This window comes from Larimichthys crocea, chromosome XV (assembly GCF_000972845.2).
Source record: "Larimichthys crocea isolate SSNF chromosome XV, L_crocea_2.0, whole genome shotgun sequence".
Classification (NCBI taxonomy): domain Eukaryota; kingdom Metazoa; phylum Chordata; class Actinopteri; family Sciaenidae; genus Larimichthys; species Larimichthys crocea.
Genome location: NC_040025.1, coordinates 2151302 through 2168505, shown reverse-complemented (window position 1 = coordinate 2168505; position 17204 = coordinate 2151302). Strand labels below are relative to the sequence as shown.

The 17204-nt window shown below is 41.7% G+C and overlaps 1 protein-coding gene across 2 annotated transcripts in view; it reads left to right on the top strand.

Moving 5' to 3' along the window:
- The window catches only part of mtor (mechanistic target of rapamycin kinase), an 82055-nt gene extending 78983 nt beyond the window's left edge, over nt 1–3072 (top strand). For both annotated transcript variants that reach the window (XM_027288345.1, XM_027288344.1), the window contains 6 exons: nt 153–288; nt 1329–1394; nt 1480–1560; nt 1815–1895; nt 2295–2400; nt 2592–3072. In XM_027288345.1, the coding sequence (XP_027144146.1) occupies nt 153–288; nt 1329–1394; nt 1480–1560; nt 1815–1895; nt 2295–2400; nt 2592–2607 (486 nt within the window). In that variant the 3' untranslated portion in view covers nt 2608–3072. The remainder of the gene's footprint in view (nt 1–152; nt 289–1328; nt 1395–1479; nt 1561–1814; nt 1896–2294; nt 2401–2591) is intronic.
- The last annotated feature ends 14132 nt before the right edge of the window (nt 3073–17204 follow it).

Sequence of the window (17204 nt, the reverse complement as noted above, 5' to 3'; positions counted from 1 at the left end):
AGGGATGCACCACACCAAACCTCAGAAGATTGGTTTGGTTCCGGCTCTTATCGACCTGTCTTTAATGTACAAACACAAGACAGAAACTGAATCCTCTGATGTTGTGATGGGTTTGTCTCCATTAGTAAAGTTTGTGTCTCATTGGCTGCCAGGTGACAGGCTTGGACGGGAACTACCGGATCACCTGCCACACTGTGATGGAGGTGTTGAGGGAGCACCGAGACAGTGTCATGGCCGTGCTGGAGGCCTTCGTCTATGACCCGCTGCTTAACTGGAGGCTCATGGACAGTAAGAGATCATCAGCTGTTTACAATGAGTACATTAAGTATGGAAAGGAACACAGACAAATGACATGTTGTAGACAGAAATAACCACAACCACATCACATAACGTGAAGGTCAGCATAAAGTTCTTCACTGAGTGTACAGTAGAAGATCATTTTTTGAGGCTGTTTGAGAGAGCGAGAGGGAAAGAGAGAGAGAGATAGAGAGAGGAGCATTAAATTTAATCAGACCAGGCGAATAAAGTAAAGCATCCCAGAAGTAAAACTGAAATCAGTTCGGCTCATATTTGGAAGAGAAATCGACCAAATGCTTGAAGAAGTGGTGTAGACATCTGAAAGTCTGCTTAAATTCAAGTGAATGAATATCTCTGGCACACTTTGATCTAATATAGACATGCTTCCCTTAAGCAAGACGTTTTATCTGTAACAAAAGGATACAAAAAATTTAAACAAAAAAGTTAAAATGTTTTATTTTAAAATCTGGGAGACGATTTAAATATTTCAAAGAGATCTGCTCTCTTTGTAAAATGTATTTTTTTATTTTTAATATCAGAGCCTTAAAGGTCCAGTGTTTAAGATTTAGGAGTATTTCTCAGCAGGATGCAATATTCATTATGTGTTTCCATTATTGTATAATCACCTGAAAATAAGAATCGTTCTGTTTTTGTTGTCTCAAAACGAGCCCTTTAGATTTACAGTGAGAGCGGGTCCTCTCCCACCGAGTCTGCTGTGTTGAACCGCCATTTTTCTACAGTAGCCTGGAATAGACAAACCAAAAATTAGATTTAGGTTTGTCTGTGGGTTTGTCCTACATGCTTAGAAGGAGACAGTGAGTGTGTTTGAAGAGTATTTATTTGACTGCAATCTGCAACTTCACCGCTAAGGGGCAATACATCCTACACACTGGACCTTTAACTATTTGTAAAGGTTAAAAGTAGCTTATTTTTTTCTGCATTTAAAACATTCAGAACGATGTTAATGTTAAAATAGGAGTAGTCATTGTCATGTCACGTTGGAAAATCCTAGTTACCTGTTTCACTTGCAGCAAACACCAAGGGCAACAAGCGTTCTCGCACCAGGACCGACTCATACACCGCTGGACAATCAGTGGGTGAGTCTCCGCTACAAAACCACTTCCTGTTTTCTGCTTTATGTAAGAACCTGTTTAAACCAGTGACTGTACGGTTCCCTTGCAGAGGCCCTTGAGGGAATAGACCTCGGAGAGACCACACACAAGAAACCAGGGACCACAGTGCCTGAATCCATTCACTCGTTCAGTGAGTGAACACCTCATTCTCTCACTCCATGGGTTATTTGTTGTTGTAGATCTCTTTCTTCTTTCTCCATATGTTTCACTACAATGCTGAGGTCTCTCACTGTCATAAATGATTGGTGCAACTGCTGTGCTTATTGCAAGGCAGCACTTGGAGTCCACTTTGATTTCCTTCAGCTGCAAAGAGACACGGAGTGCACTTGAATTTGCCTTTTCTTGAGTCGTTAATACTTCATGCCTTTTTGTGTTTTCTTTCAGTTGGAGACGGTTTGGTACAACCTGAGGCACTCAACAAGAAGGCCATTCAGATTATCAACAGGGTGAGAGACAAACTTACAGGTAAGTTCTGCAGCACGAGCACTGAAACAGACAAAAAAGAGTTGAACTATAGAGAAATAGCAGATTTTCTGGTTTCTTATTAGAATTGTTAAACTCGCTCAGGTCAATTTGAGGTCCGTCACTCAACACGACTTTGAAAGAAAGCTGAAATTCTTTATTATCAAATAAGTGCACGGTAAAAAATGCATTCATTATTTGGTCAAAGCTTAAGTGTAGAAAAATGTCATATGTTTGATTCATGCATACAGTAATTAATACTGTAGGAAAAGCATTTTCCATAGATAAAAGCTCTTAAACAATCAGAAAAATATTTGCTGACTAAAGTCCTTGAGATCAGAAAGCTGTATCAGAATTTTCTGTCACAGGTCCAGTGTTTTGATGCAAGTTTGTTCCCTGCAGGTCGAGACTTTTCTCATGACGAAACGCTGGATGTGCCAACACAAGTGGAGCTCCTCATCAAGCAAGCCACCTCACACGAGAACCTGTGCCAGTGCTACATCGGCTGGTCAGTACTGCTGCTCAAGCTTTTCTTTTGTCTGCGTTCGACATTTTCTGCTGCACCGTTTATTTAGACCAGCGATGCAGGGCAGCACAAATCCACTCAAATATATATATTTAGTTTTCCCACATTTTTGTAAGACAGCCAAATGAGGCTCTGCCAGACTTAAGCCAATCAATACCTTTTCTTTTCTTCAGGTGTCCATTTTGGTGAAGAATCGTCTTCGACAGCCAAAGTTACACTTGACACTCAGCTCAAATAGGCATCCACTGAAAAATGTGCTTGAGGCACAGGACCGAGCCTTCGAGAAGAAATCTTTTTTTTTTTTTAATTATAGAATGTTTAGATTTTCCAGTGGCATGTTTTAAGTTTATGAGAAAGTATCTTAAGAGCTGTTTTACCTGATGACCATAATTCAACTCAAAACGCCGTCATTGACGTTCCTCACTTTTAACACAGTACAGTTAATTATTTCTTACTTCACACACTGTATGCTTAACCCACAATCTGTTGTATCATTGTGTATTATTGTGACAATTTACAATAACATGCTCTGCCTTGAACTAATTTAAAACATTCTTTACAGTTCACTCATAAGATAGAAGTCCAATTTGATTTGAGATGATCACAATGTACTGTATGGGCATTTGTGTGCCATTAAACTCTGTGTTCATTTCACATTGGAGGTTGTTCATTTGGCTGAGCTTAAAAATAGAAAAGGGGAAACAGCATGGTATAGAATTGATTTTTTTTTTTCTTTTGTCCCCCCTATCAGAAGGCAATGGTCCTCCTCCCACCTCTCCCTTTGTTTTTCTTCTAGTGCCCACAGAGGGCACTCTGACTCCTAATAAGATCCTTCTCCTCCATCTTCTCAGGAAATACTTCAGGCGAGGATGCACACACTCATCAGCCCAGAGATGATAGATTATACCCTGAAATCACAGCAAATAAAACAAATACTTTAGATTTTGAACATTTGTCTCTGAAATTAATATAAGATAGCTTGTTCTATATTTATCCTCATCTTAAGACCGCTGGGAGATGCAGCGAATGCGGTCCTTGACAGAAATAAAACCGAATCAGATGTAGCAAATTGCAGAGGCAGCAGTGGAGACAACTATTAATTTGGTTTCCTGTGCTGTTACCTGTTCAATGCACGGTATCTTCTGTATTACTTGTGCTCATTGCTATTCCCCCTCTTATTTCTCCATTTATTTCTTCCCTGCATTCTCCTCTGAAGGTTAATTACTTATAGATAGTTAAGGATTACGGATCAACAAAAAGCAGCCCATTGATCTCTTCCCTGCCGTGCCCACCTCTGCAATGTCACACTCTTTACACATCGGGCCAGAGGCCTGGTGATTATCTGTTGATATCGATCGATACCTCCTCTGTTTTCCCTCGCTTTTTTTTTCGCCCCACTCTCTCTCTTCCTTTACCACTGCTCCCTTACTTTCTTCCCTCCTGCCACCAAAAGCTCATTATTGAAAATGTGACTGTTCATAGTCCGTGCCACGATTTCTGTTGTTCTTTCTCACCCGTCTAATTTGTTTGTATTTTTTCTGCCTCTCAAGTCTGTTGAGGTCTGCCGAGTCAATAGCTCAAGTTAAATAGGCTGCATTGATTGGGAGAGGGATTTAGCTGTTTACCAACTGTGGAAATGGGCGAGGGCCACGGAACGACAGCTCGGGTGTCCGCATGGAGCAAGTCAGTGGTGACAAATGATACTCATTCAGAGACAATACCCCTAAATGAGGGAAGGTGAAGGGCTTGGCAGCAGAGACTGGGGATACAGCAAGCCACGCTCCATCAGCCTTTAAGGTTGTCACAAGAAGCCATCCAGGCCTTCCACCTTGAGCCAAGGAATGAGGAATGATGGGATACAGGAACACACTCACAAGTATATGCTCCTCATCCGAGACCCGCACCTATTCCACCATCCTTATGCTTGTGTTCCTCCTCGAGAGTTCCCTCTGGATGTTATTCCACTTCCTTGCACCCTCTCGGGACCTCTAGAGATTTCATAAGTGCTCTCTCCGACTCTCACCATGTACTGTAGTCACATTAAGCAGAGCACACACTCAGGATGGAGGAGATACGCATTTTCTAGTAAAATACTAATTACCTTCAATTTCTCAACATGAATAGTCCAGCATTGCTCATGAATAAAGAACAATTTAAACCAATTAGTTTACCCAGAACGTTATTCTTATTGTCCAACTGTCCTTAAAGAGAAAGGTCTGTATTACCGTAACCGTAACTAGACAGCTAAAAAGATCGATGTTTACTTATAGTGATGAGACAGACGGGTCAAAATTTGAGTGAGGCAGGTGATGGTGGAAGCTTGGTGACATGGTAGCTACAAGGCGCTATCAGACAAGAAGTCAACACAAGGGAACGTATTTGTGCCATCCACTCCTGTCTCATGTCTGACTGCGAACCATGCTTTTCTCTTCTGTTGGAACAGTTTCCACTGAGGCAGAGCAGGCTTATATAAAATGGATGGTGGAACACAGGTGTTATGATTTTAGATTCACTGGCTCTCTCATTTCCTTGCTGAAGTGAAAGCAGAACTCCCAGAACATACGCTTATATTGACATTTATAATAACATGAAATGCAAAAAATCCAGGTCACAACACAACAGTTACTCCACAGTATGTTGTGCAGTTAATTGTTCATGTCTAAACAAGGAAAAAACAGTATTTCCCATGAGTCCTAGACCATGGCGGGTAAATTCAGCTCAACAGAATGAAGCAAGCCAAGGTTATGAGTACAACATAAGTACAAGGGCATGTGAATTTCCATGTGAATTTGTGACTTTGACATCATAAAAGGTTTCAACTCTAATAGCAAGTGTAGCATAGTTGATACACGTTTATGTTAATATATCATTGTAGACCTGATAACAAAGCTCTTTGAAATAAGTGCATTCAATTATATGGATATATCCCAACATTGTACATCAAGCTTTGAGTGGCACATTTATAACTAATAGAGTTTAGTTCTAAACTTTTTCTTTCTTGTTTTTTTCTTTTTATATGCCAAGATGCAGTCTGAACAAGAGTCTTCAGTGTATGGTGGAAGATGCAAAGACTTTCTGCCGTCCTAATGTCAATGGGGAGCTTGTTCCACCAAAGTGGAGCCAGGACAGCAAACAGTCTTGATTTAGTTGAGCGGTAGGTGGGCCCCCTTTGTAGCGAGGGAGTAGCAATCTATTAGGCAGTAGTGGAGCGTGATGAAAAGGCTGTATAGTAGAACGGTGGCTCAATTCCAGATAACTCAAGTGATGTCACTTATCGCGAGTCACTGGAGACTTTAAGAGAACAGTTTTTCACTGGCTGAGGAGTTCTCAAAACAAGTAAACTAACCCTGATTTGGAGTTCACTGGAGTTCCTTTTTAAGGCCGCGGGGGTTTAAGGAAATTCAAAGTAACAGGGGGATTAAACGGCAAATGGCTCAGGCGACCACTGAATGAGGGACACAATTCATTTTCTCTTCAGGGATCACAGGCGATGTGGGACAGAGCAGAGGTCTTTGCTCCAGCTCAACAGCTACACACTGAATCTAATTAAGATGTCGTGAAAATGTGCAGCTCTTGTTAAAAAAAAGAAAACGTGTCGATCAGGTGTGAAGTTGTACAGCTGTAGGAGAAACTTGCAGGACTAAAGTTCATTATAAGTCCAGCACAAGTGAAATACAAAGTGCTAGCTGGATACTCTCTCCTTCCTGACTTATGCACCAAGAAATTGTCTGAAACAAAACCGTCTACTGCACCCCTACGGTTATGACAAGACTTTGTCTCTCATCCTACACAATCTCCCTCCAACTCTCTCTCTCTCTGGCATGGCTAACAGCTGTGAAGAGAAAGACAGACACAGAGGCGATATTGACGTCCGACCAGAGGAGTTCGATAGCAGGCTCTGGAATTGTTTAAAGCAGGGGCCTGCAGCCAGGACTCAGGCTGTCTTTGTGCACTGTGGTGTAAAGCCTGTATCGATGAACTTGACAGCAGTTTAGCCCGCCTGAGATCTGCTGCTCTCTAAGGACGCTTCAAACACATTCTCCCGCCAGCTTTATCCTTGTTTACCCTGCCTGTTAGTGTTCCCCAGAGCTGGCACGTCAGAAATGTACGTGGAAAATTTTTAGTTTATGTAATCATCTGTTCATCAAATGCCAGCAGCAAACAGTGGCACTGTTTAAGTAATATGCTGACTTAAAAGTCCTGCACAGAATACATTAAAGGGTAGCTGGAAAATACATATGTTGTAGTTACTGTAAACACAAATAGAAGCAGGCCAAGGAGGGACAAGATGAAAAACTGGGCCAGTTCGAACTTGTGCTGGGCATTTTGCATGTTTCTGGCTCCATGAAGGAGTTAACTGCTTGAAAAATTACAAGTTTAATATCCAGCGACATCGGCAAATGGCACACCGTATGCTCTTGTTTGTATTGACCAAATCTGCTGCTCTGTGATGTTTTCGACCAAAACATACAGAGGGACAACAAGCTTATTGAACTGGTGAGTACAGCTTTTTCTGTTTTAATACATCAGCTGCAACACTTTTAACAGAATATTACGTCCAAACACTGACATCTTTAGTACAAGGCACACCTTTCACCACTGCCTTACTTTGTACGTTAGGCAAAGATATTTTTACATCATTGGTATTTCAGCTTTAGATTATTCTGTACTTAAGCTGTCAGATATGTTTATTGTAACTACAGTTTAAATTGTTGTGATGTAATGTGATTTTGAAAGAGACATATTTTGTCATGTACTTTTAGTATCGAAGCAGGTAGATAGTTTTCCTGCCCTTTATTGGACAGTAAAGAAGCAGACAGTTACAGTCACAGCTGTGACCATACGGTCATTTCACAGTCATGCACAGTAGCCATATGGTTACCAAGACACTGCAGATTTCTTTTAGATGAGACAGAACTCTCTGATAATAATACTTCCAATATAATATAATGTTCTTAGCACTGAATAAATAAAAAATGTTATTTAGGATTGTTTTTTTTAATTTCCACCATTGTTACTCAGTGTCCCCACGTGTAGAATTTGAGAGTGCAATGCACACCACTGGCAAAAAGTGCTGCATTTCAAAAATACTAAGGTCAAACCATTTGGTTGGGATTATAATATATTCTCATATATATTATTATATTATATATATATATATATATATATATATATATATATATATCTCGTGCATGTGTGTCTTTGTGTGCAAGAAAGATTCAAACAAAGGGACCCACAGTGCTGCTAGTGGTGAAAAGCTCCACATGGTACCTTTTTACACAGTGCTGCTAGTGGTGAAAAGCTCCACATGGTACCTTTTTAATGTCTGTATGTGTTACAACAAAGCAATAGAGGGAAAAAAAAATGCCTGATGGCTTGTGAACATGTATTTTACATTATACTCTAAAGGAATCTGACACTTTGTGCCCTTTGCTTCTTTTTCTTAAACCTTAAATCATAGTGGACTTGTTCCGGGGGGCAGTTCTGCAGCCCATTGTGCGTCTTTCAAAAGCAAGACTTTCAGCTCTGCGTGAAATGTGAATTAAAAGGCTTTTATAAAGGCTGCAGTCCACTTTTTGGTTCAATCAAAAACATATTTCTAGTTACCTCTCCATTGGTCTTAGTGTTCGGTGGCACCTTTGTGACAATGAACGTTCCTCCCACCAGCATTTGTTACCACTGTCTGTACCCTGAGGGGACGTGAGGCAGGTCAGGGCGAGGTAAAGGTCTCCGTTAGCTGTGAGCCTGGACAGTTGAGTCATCTGTGCATTCAACACTGTTGCACACAGTGTAGGGCAGAGGCGCACACGGGAGGCTGTGTTGCTGTTCAGCAGTCAAAGGACAGGGCTGTGAGACTGATAATGTTATTCCAAACCTGATGCAGTTATTGGACTGTCTGACCAAAAGTGACCTTAACATTGTATTTGCTTCATCTGAGCTGTTCGGCAGATTGCGGTAGTGTGTGGGCAACTGTCTGCAGTTGTGTGTGACAGCTCCCAGGTGTGAGTATATGGAACTGTATGAATGTGCTCAGAGCGGCTGCACACTCAGCAAAATCCTTCCCCGGATAAATAAAGATTGTTAAAACATTGTTTGTCTCAGTACTTACTGTAGATGCAGTCACGGTGCCACTCGCAGCAAGTGACGCTATTCAATTTGACATTTCTATTGCATTTGGGCTTTATTGGATTGCAGAGTGTGTGTGAGAGAGAGAGAAAGAGAGCAGATGGCTGTCTTGCCTGACACTATTCAAACACATTTTTATACACAGTCTAAAAAGTAAAAATCTGCAGCTAAGACTCGGATCAGATCACAAAGCTCTGTGACAACATTTCAGCCATAGGCCTGCAATGGTCCACAGTCACACTTAAATGATCTCTGGTTTGTATGTGCAGGAAACTTCTTAATTTTCAGGTACAATGACCAGAATCATCTAGCAGAGACAAACTCCTGCACGGGAGATGCAAACCGAGCAGTTATTCTCTTGCATAAAAATATCTAGCAGATTTTTTAAACATTGAACTGTAACATAAATCACATTTTCAGTGCGACATTAAAAGCTCTTAATATGTCATTACTGCAAATTTTTTCTCATTTCACCTCATTATAGGAGATTGTGCAGGTCAGCGAACTGGACTCAAGTCCACAAAACGTTTCCTTCCTTCCAACTCCCATTCCAACCCCTGGAAATATCTCTTTGAGCAAGACTTTTGGACAAGACGTGGCTGCACCTGATCAGCAGCGAGGCTCGGGCACACTGTGGCATCCCAATGATGCTATTAATGGCCTCGGTGTGTGCCAAGAAAACACTGCCCACACCATTACGCTCTGTCTACCAGCCTGAACCGCTGACACAGAGCCACCAGCTTGCTGCAACACAAACTGAGATTTGTGAGGCCAGGCAAAACATTTTCATTCTTCTGTAATCCAGTTTGTTTTATTTAATATTTTTCTTTTTATCCAGTGTAGTTTCTCTGACAGCCACTGAGCAGCTTTGTTTGTACATGGTGACAACCAAGCCCTAACCTTCAGCTCTTCTTCATCTTCTTAAATCTTCTGCTGCCTTTACCTCCCCACTTTTAGGAAAGGTGTGACAGGTTTATTATTACACCTTTTTTTGCACTGAGCTGTTATTTTAAATAAGTATGGCTTTCCTGTTGGCTCCTCTCTGGTCATCCTCTGACCTGTTTCACAACCAAGCTTTTTTCTCACACAGAGCTGCCCGTTTTCTTTGTTCACACCATTTCCTGTGGATGTGTGAAAATCAGGGTGGTGAGTGTCTCTCAGAGGCCCATGTGTTGATCATGCATCATTGAATTCAACTAGTAGTTAAGCTTCTTGGAAGCGTCTGCATGCTCCATCTTATAAACTGGCACCTGAGCGTAGATTAGTAGCTGGACACTCTGCAGTATTAAAATGGAGGATGCCAGAATTGAATGGTCGGATTGGATGCCCGTGATTTCAGAAACAGCCTTCACGTCTGATTGTTGAATTGCCGCAAGCCCTTCAGAGCCATGTACCCAATCATTCAGCCTAAGTAACTTGTTGACGTGGGACTGTCCTCCAGCTGTCTGGGCGGGCCATCCTCTTGTCTCCCTGCTCAGATTTACTCACCAGAGGGAATAGCTATTACATCTCCTGTTATTATTTGCCATAAAAATGCACTGAATGGCGACCAACTCGGAGGTGCTATAAAAAGCAGCGGGGTGTGAGATGGCGTCTGCACGTCATCAATCAGACACCGTGGTGAAACATTGGGCTTCTCTGCTGGGTAGTGGAAATTGATTTTTCTGTAAGTCTCAACGATTAGGGTGTGAAAGAAGGGGGGAGGACGGGTGGAAAGGTGCTGGAAGGAATGGGATGAGATGGCATTGGGGTACTGTGAAAATGGAGGTAAAGCTGATGTTTTCAAATGAGTTCATAACGGTTAAACTTTTCTTTTTAAATGTGAAATCGCGGTGGACTTGCTGCTCCAGCGTATCTCCAAAGCAGAACTCTCAGCTCAGCTTGAAATGGAAACTAAAACATTCAATACCCGAGATCGAAGCCGATGAATAGACCTTTTTCACAGCAGACATTTTTACGTCCTTCCAAGAAAAGCACAGGTGTGATTAATAACCTTAATAAAGACTGCATTCCCGTTCGGTGTTCCATTTTCAGGCCTGTGCTATTGTGCACGCTGGATCACTTAGTGGAACACACAGTTACACCTGTGCTTTTTCCTGCTGTGACAAGTCAGAATGATTGCTGTAGCAAAAGTCTACTGTGACCTTCAGAGCAGCAACCTACAAGATATATTGCATTTATTTAGTGGCCTTTGATTGACAGGAAATAAAGTACAACAATTTAAGGGTAAGGCATGTGATCCAATCAAAAGACCTGAGAGAGAGAACTGATCCTATTAACAAGTGTTACCCGTGTATCCAAAGCGTTATAAAAAAAACTTCACCTCACAGTCACTTTTATTCGCCAGGTATGTGACCACACGCGAGGAATTTGACTCCGGTTACACTTGAAAGCACTAATTTTACAAATTTAAGCCTTTAAAATAACTACAGCAAATATATATTATTATATACTATTATATATTATAGTATATAATACATGTGTAGTAGACCACCAGCCTTATCCCTCAAAATCAGAGCCTAAAAAGTTGTTGTTTTTTTCTCTGTTTTACAACATTGTAATGTGAATGGGGACTCCTGGTTGGACCAAACAAGCAGTTTGTAGATAATGTGAAGTTTTTACTATTTTCTGCAGTTTTATTGCTCAAACAATGCACTTGGCTGTACATGCACTTGTTTGTGTTGTGCACATTAGTTGTAGTATTAGCATCTTTCTGCCCCCCTCAGCCCTTCCATTCCAATTTAAGAGAGAGCTCTGGAAACATTTTTGATTGATTGTCCATAGTGTTCCTCCAGAAGACATAAAATGTCGAGAGGGAGGAAATGAAATGAAACTTAAACCCCTCTTACGTGTAATTCAGCCTTCCATGGATCTTTGAGCCTTGAAAATTATTGTTCACAAGCCGAATGGATGTGCATACACACACACACACACACACCGCCGTGTTGAAGAGAAGTGTAGCTGTGTCCAGCACATCCAGTTACCTGGCCTTATCTTCAGTTTATTCACCATGCATCATCCATACACATAACGGCACTGTAAGCTATGATTCAGTGCACTATTCTTATCACAGCCCAGGCGCGATGATGTTCTGAGGCATGCTGGTGCACTGACCCCCCTCGCCCGTGTCTCCAATAAGCATAACCATATCTGACAAGGCCAGAGCTATTGAAGGAGGGAAGATTCTTGCCTCCTTTTAGATAGCTTTCCACCCTTCTGTTCCCTTGGCTTTTTTCCAACAGTGCTCTGTGGCCTAAACCTCCTCCTCCTCCTCTTCTTTCTTGAAATGGAGCTGATATATTTTTCCATATTGTTATCTCAACCGTTTCATTTCGCCCTCTCTCATTTGCATGCTGGGGCATTTTGCATCAACAGGCAGATGAGTAAACAAAAACTCCTCCAGCTGTTTCAGAAGAGAAGGGACTGGATCCAGCAGAGATGAGTTGACACATGGAGTTGTACTGTGAAGCAATTGGGTGCATGTTATAGGATATAAGCCCAGCAATCATTCTCTCTATTCCAGGGAGAATACTTAGGAATGCTTGGAGGGTTGAATACTGAAGATACACACATACACAGACTAACACACTGAATGAATTACATTTACTACCCACACACTGCTTCTTCTTTTTTTCAAGTCGATCTTGTGTCTACAGAAATAATGTGCATGCGCCTATTATCTCAAGAAGGGGCTGCCAGAGCGTGAGGGGCATCTTTCGCCTGACTGACTTTCATTTACAAAGTGGTGATGTTACTTTTGTGTGGGGAAATGAGATAGCACTGCAGCAGACAGTAGGCTACATTATCCCGAGCCAGGCGCACATCCTGCTCTCTTTCTGTTTTTTTTTTTCCTTTATCAGTGGCTATTTCTCACATTGTTCATCAGCCCCCGAGACACAAAAAAGCCCGTCTCCCAGGATCAATTAGTCACTTCCAGGGAGTTGTGGAGCGGAGAGGGAGCTGAGGAGACAAAAGCCACGGCCATGTTGGCGTCGCGGCGAGGTGATAAAGTGACATGGTCTTCCTTCCAGGCCATTAACGTGACAAGCAGTCCTTGTCCGGGGAAGGTGGACCTGACAGCAGAGTGGTGCCCCGCCAGGACATGAAGAGAGAACACTCAAAAGAGCAGTCGTTTTCTTTGACACACTTTCTTTTCCTATACATCTTTACTCATTTCTCTCTCTGTCCAGCTGTTTTCATTCAGTGGGCCGCTCTCTCCATTCCTATCTTTCTTTAAAAACTCCATCTCTCTCCTCTCCTGGGGCTTAGTTCTCTCTCAATCTTTCCCTCCATCCCCCTCGCTTTCTTAAAAGCTGTCTCTTTCTAAAGCTCCAACGTCCTCCCCTCACCCATCCAAATTTCTCTTCTTTCATCTTTGACTCTGCCGCAGCCTTGTCTCCCTCCCTCTCCCTTTTTACATCTTTCTATCTTTGAATTTCGCCCATCTCATGTCTTCGTTTCGTTTCCACCTTCTCCTCTCCAGCAACAACTCATCTGCTCGGTCTCTCCTTAAAGAAATCGAAGGTGACACTGGCAATGCAAAAACAGTGAGCTGGCAAAGAGAGTCACAGCAGGACACAGGCCCAACAAAACACAGGAGGGTAAACAGGAACTATTTTTAGGATGTTGTCGCCTGTCCTTAAGAAGCTGAAAGCACTGTGGTTTTTGTGTATGATGGCGAAATCGAGGTAAGCTGGGGTTGTTAATGAGACATGGGATGGATGGATCTTCATCAGGTATGCATGCATGTCAGGCGTCTCCACCAGCAAGAGGTCCATATAAAAATTGAGATTGTACTGCACATAAACAAATATATCTAATGTATTGTTTTTCTATATATATATACACACACACACACACACACACACGTATCTATATAAGGGTCTTTCGGATACATTTGCTCGCTGTTTCTTTTAATCCTCTCACAGACTGTGGTTGCAATGTACTTGTACATTAGGAGGCAATGTAACAAACCACAATGTAAAGAAAATGTTGAAGAAATCAAGGAACGGAAATCAATTTCACAGCGGTGACAGGCTGTAAACAAACCACTACATCTGTGAAAGAAATTGGATCTATCAACATAAATGGACGTGACAATGACAAGTTGGGCAACAACATTGAGTCCCCTGAAGAGGAATTTAGTTTCCATCTGTGGTAATACTACGAAATGTATACCCAGAGTCTGCTACCCATAACACTCATCCAGTGTGGAGGATTTAGTGGCATCTAGTGAAGTTGCTGATTGTAACCAACTGAATACACCTCACCCCACCCTCTCCTGTGTGGGCTCTAAACTACAGTGGCTGTGAAAGTGAAAAATGTGCAAAAGCCAGTTTGGGTTGTGTGCTCTATGCTACTGTAGAAACATGGCGGTTCAACATGATGGACTCTGCGGGTGAGGACCCTCATCCTCTGCAGTTAAAACTCTTTCCAATGTAATGAAAAATTATTAATTACCAAAAATGAATGAATAGTCAACCATCACATCTTCTGAATTTTTTATATTTTCTGTCATCTAGCTTAGCCCTGGTATGTACACCCACATGCCAGTGTTATAGAAATGTTTGGGTCTATTTTTAATATACATTTATTTTCATACATTGCCATTCAGTATGATATAAAAAAATCTCTTAGCATACAACTTAATCCATTATAATCAGAAAATATGAGGTCTACATTAATTTTCATCTGATTTACATGGTTGTAAAGTAAGTTAGTGCGGAATGTTCAAACAATCTGTGCTTAAACTACATTACTGTACCACACCATTTGAATGCATCACAAAAATGAATTATTGGATTCCATGAACTACGGAAAACATAAAATCTGTAATTTGCTGTGTGTAGTTTTAGATCCAGCAACAAGAGCTAGATGTCATGAAAATGAGGATAGATTTGAAACCGCAACATTTAAAACACAACTGCAGACATCATGAAGCCAAAAGTAACAAATACACAGTGGATAATAATGGAGTGTAAGTGTTTGTAGTTTTATATCACATCATTGAAAAGAATTCAAACCGACACAACTGTAACAAGAACACCATTCAAACTGTGTGTTTTGAACAATCATTACTTTTGCCCACTGAATTGAGCTGCTAAAACTGTTTGGATACAAACGTGTTTATCCATCACTCATTGTGAGTTTGCCCACTGAGCCGTTTTTTAAATTATTTCTGCTTGGCTGTCATTTTCTCCCCAGAGCTGGAAAAAAAACAAAGGAGAGGTATCCACCCTTTGTAAATGTATACGGATGTGTATGCTTGTGTGCATGGACAGGCTTTATTTGCAATGGCCCATCACAAACTTATTCTGAATTGTGGAAATTGGTTGAACAGGGAACAAATCTTGTTAATTCTGCTAGACGCATTTAATTCTGTGAATAAAAACTCTGCTTTTAGGGAATTTATTCAGCAAGTAACTATTCTACGCCCGCGGCATTGGTCTTCACAATGTGTGAAGTGAAGGGAAGGAAGAAGGAGTGACACACAAACACTGCCTGCACCCTCACTGTCCCAATCCATCAACCTCACTTCCTGGACGAGTCCACCGCTGAGTTTGACCCTTCCTCCCTCAAAGAGGCCTGTGGCATGACCTGCTAAAGGTATAGTATATCACAATTACTGTGACCTCTTTCTAGTTATGTGAGGTTTGCAGTGTTCTTTGGGGGGTTTGTTTTGTCATTGGCTGAGGAAGGATAAAGACCCAAATTCTCAAACTCAAACCAAGGAGAGGGATAAAGACTTTGTTTAGCATAACCATTTGATTTGAGCATTTATAAGTTCAACTCATTACAAAAGACAAAACACATTTTCTTACTTACCACACCATGAGCCAGGTTCTGCTAAAGGTTTCTGCCTCCTAAAGGAAGTTTTTCCTTGTCACCGTCGCCAAGTGCTTGCTCGTGGTGGTAGTTGTTGGGTCTATGTAAATAATATTATAGAGAGTACAATTCAGACCTGCTCTATATGGAAGGTGTCATGAAATAACTTCTGTTATGATTTGGTGCTATATAAATAAAACTAAATTAAATTAAGGACTTTCTCACAGAAAATTTATCTCTAATGTAATGGGGTACAAATCAGAAGACAAATCACAACAGGGAGAAACGTGAGAAAAAAATAGTTTGTTGCCATTTGGTTGAACTGACCCTTTAATTCAGCTCAGCCTTAGCCAGATAAAGCTTTGGTTCTTGAGGCACTGATGTCACGCTGTTCAGCTGCGGCAGAAAAGAACACATACTGTAGATGCAGACGCCTTCTGACACTTCTCCTCTAAACTACTCCACAGGGCAAGCCAGGCCTTTGTAAGAGGCTTACATTTGTAGTTGTAAAAAAGAAAAAAAATCCTTTTGTTGTTGCTATTATGAAACTCCTGACAACTTTACACTTTTTACTGACAGCAAATGTGTTCATTCGTTCAATTCAACCTAAACATGGTCACCACACGCAACGCTGCATACAACAGCACTGCTGGCAGTCCTCGTCTAACTTCTTTTCACCATTACCCAATACAGTACATACACACACACACATATATACACTCTGTCTCCTCCGCCCCCTTTACGCTGCCGTGACAGCTTTGTCACAAAGATGAATTCATCGTCAGCACTGCAGCCAAAACAAGTAATTTGATTGCCCCGACCACAAATTAAGTTAGTGTGATTCAATTTTCGATTTGGGCTTCTCCTGCAGCCATACATCAAGGGAGACATATTTCATTACACAGCGAAACCACAGGCGAGCAGGCAGTGGTGGCCCACTCCCTCCATAGGAAGACATCATGGGAGCATTATGGCATATACTCGATACTGCTGCAGGTCCAGTACGGCTGGTGGTGGTGTTGGTGCCATTGGTCACCTTGTTATCCACAGGGCAGCGCTCCCACGTACTGTAAAGCCAGCACGTTTAGCTTGTTTAGACCGCTGCAAGCCAAGCTGTGACACGGTGCTGGCAGGCCTGGCTGCACAAGAAGTCACAAGACTGGTGCAGAGTTCAAGGTTTTCAGTTCACTTGAAGATTGTGCCAACTGATGTCACTGAAAAAGCTCTTCCCTTTTTTTAGCAGCCACCTGGTTGAATGAAAGACGTGCACAATATCAGTGCGCTCCAGACAAGATGTAACTCTTCAAATTTCAGACCTCCTACTAAAAAAAGCACAATGGAACAAAGTCAGAGTTCCTCCTCGTAAACTGAGGGCAAATCCATCTACACATACTTCGTGAAAAAGCAGCTCCTGTGGAACGCTGCAGAACGCTTGATGGTTGGAAGTTTACTGGAATGTAGCATCATGCTTTACAGGAAGTGTTCTCGTTGTCTCCCTTGTTAGGACTTTGATGCAATCACACCATCTCCTACTTTCTCACCCTACTTTGCCTTTCTTCCTGCTCTCTTCAAGGTTTCTTCCAGTGTTCTTGTCTACTAAATGGGTTTGAAGACAGAGTGCTCAATCAGTGACTCCTTCCACCCCCTCCTCTTGCTCCACCCCGTCACAATGGAGCCAAGAGTTTTATAATTAAACTGCAGGCTGTTCTTCTGGGTAACCAGAGTTTGAAAGCTGTGAAGTGAATATACACTACTTAGCCATTAATTCAAATGAATATCACTGAGTGGTGTTGAAACGTGCGCTTAGTTTTGCTTTTTTTAAACGCTATCGACAG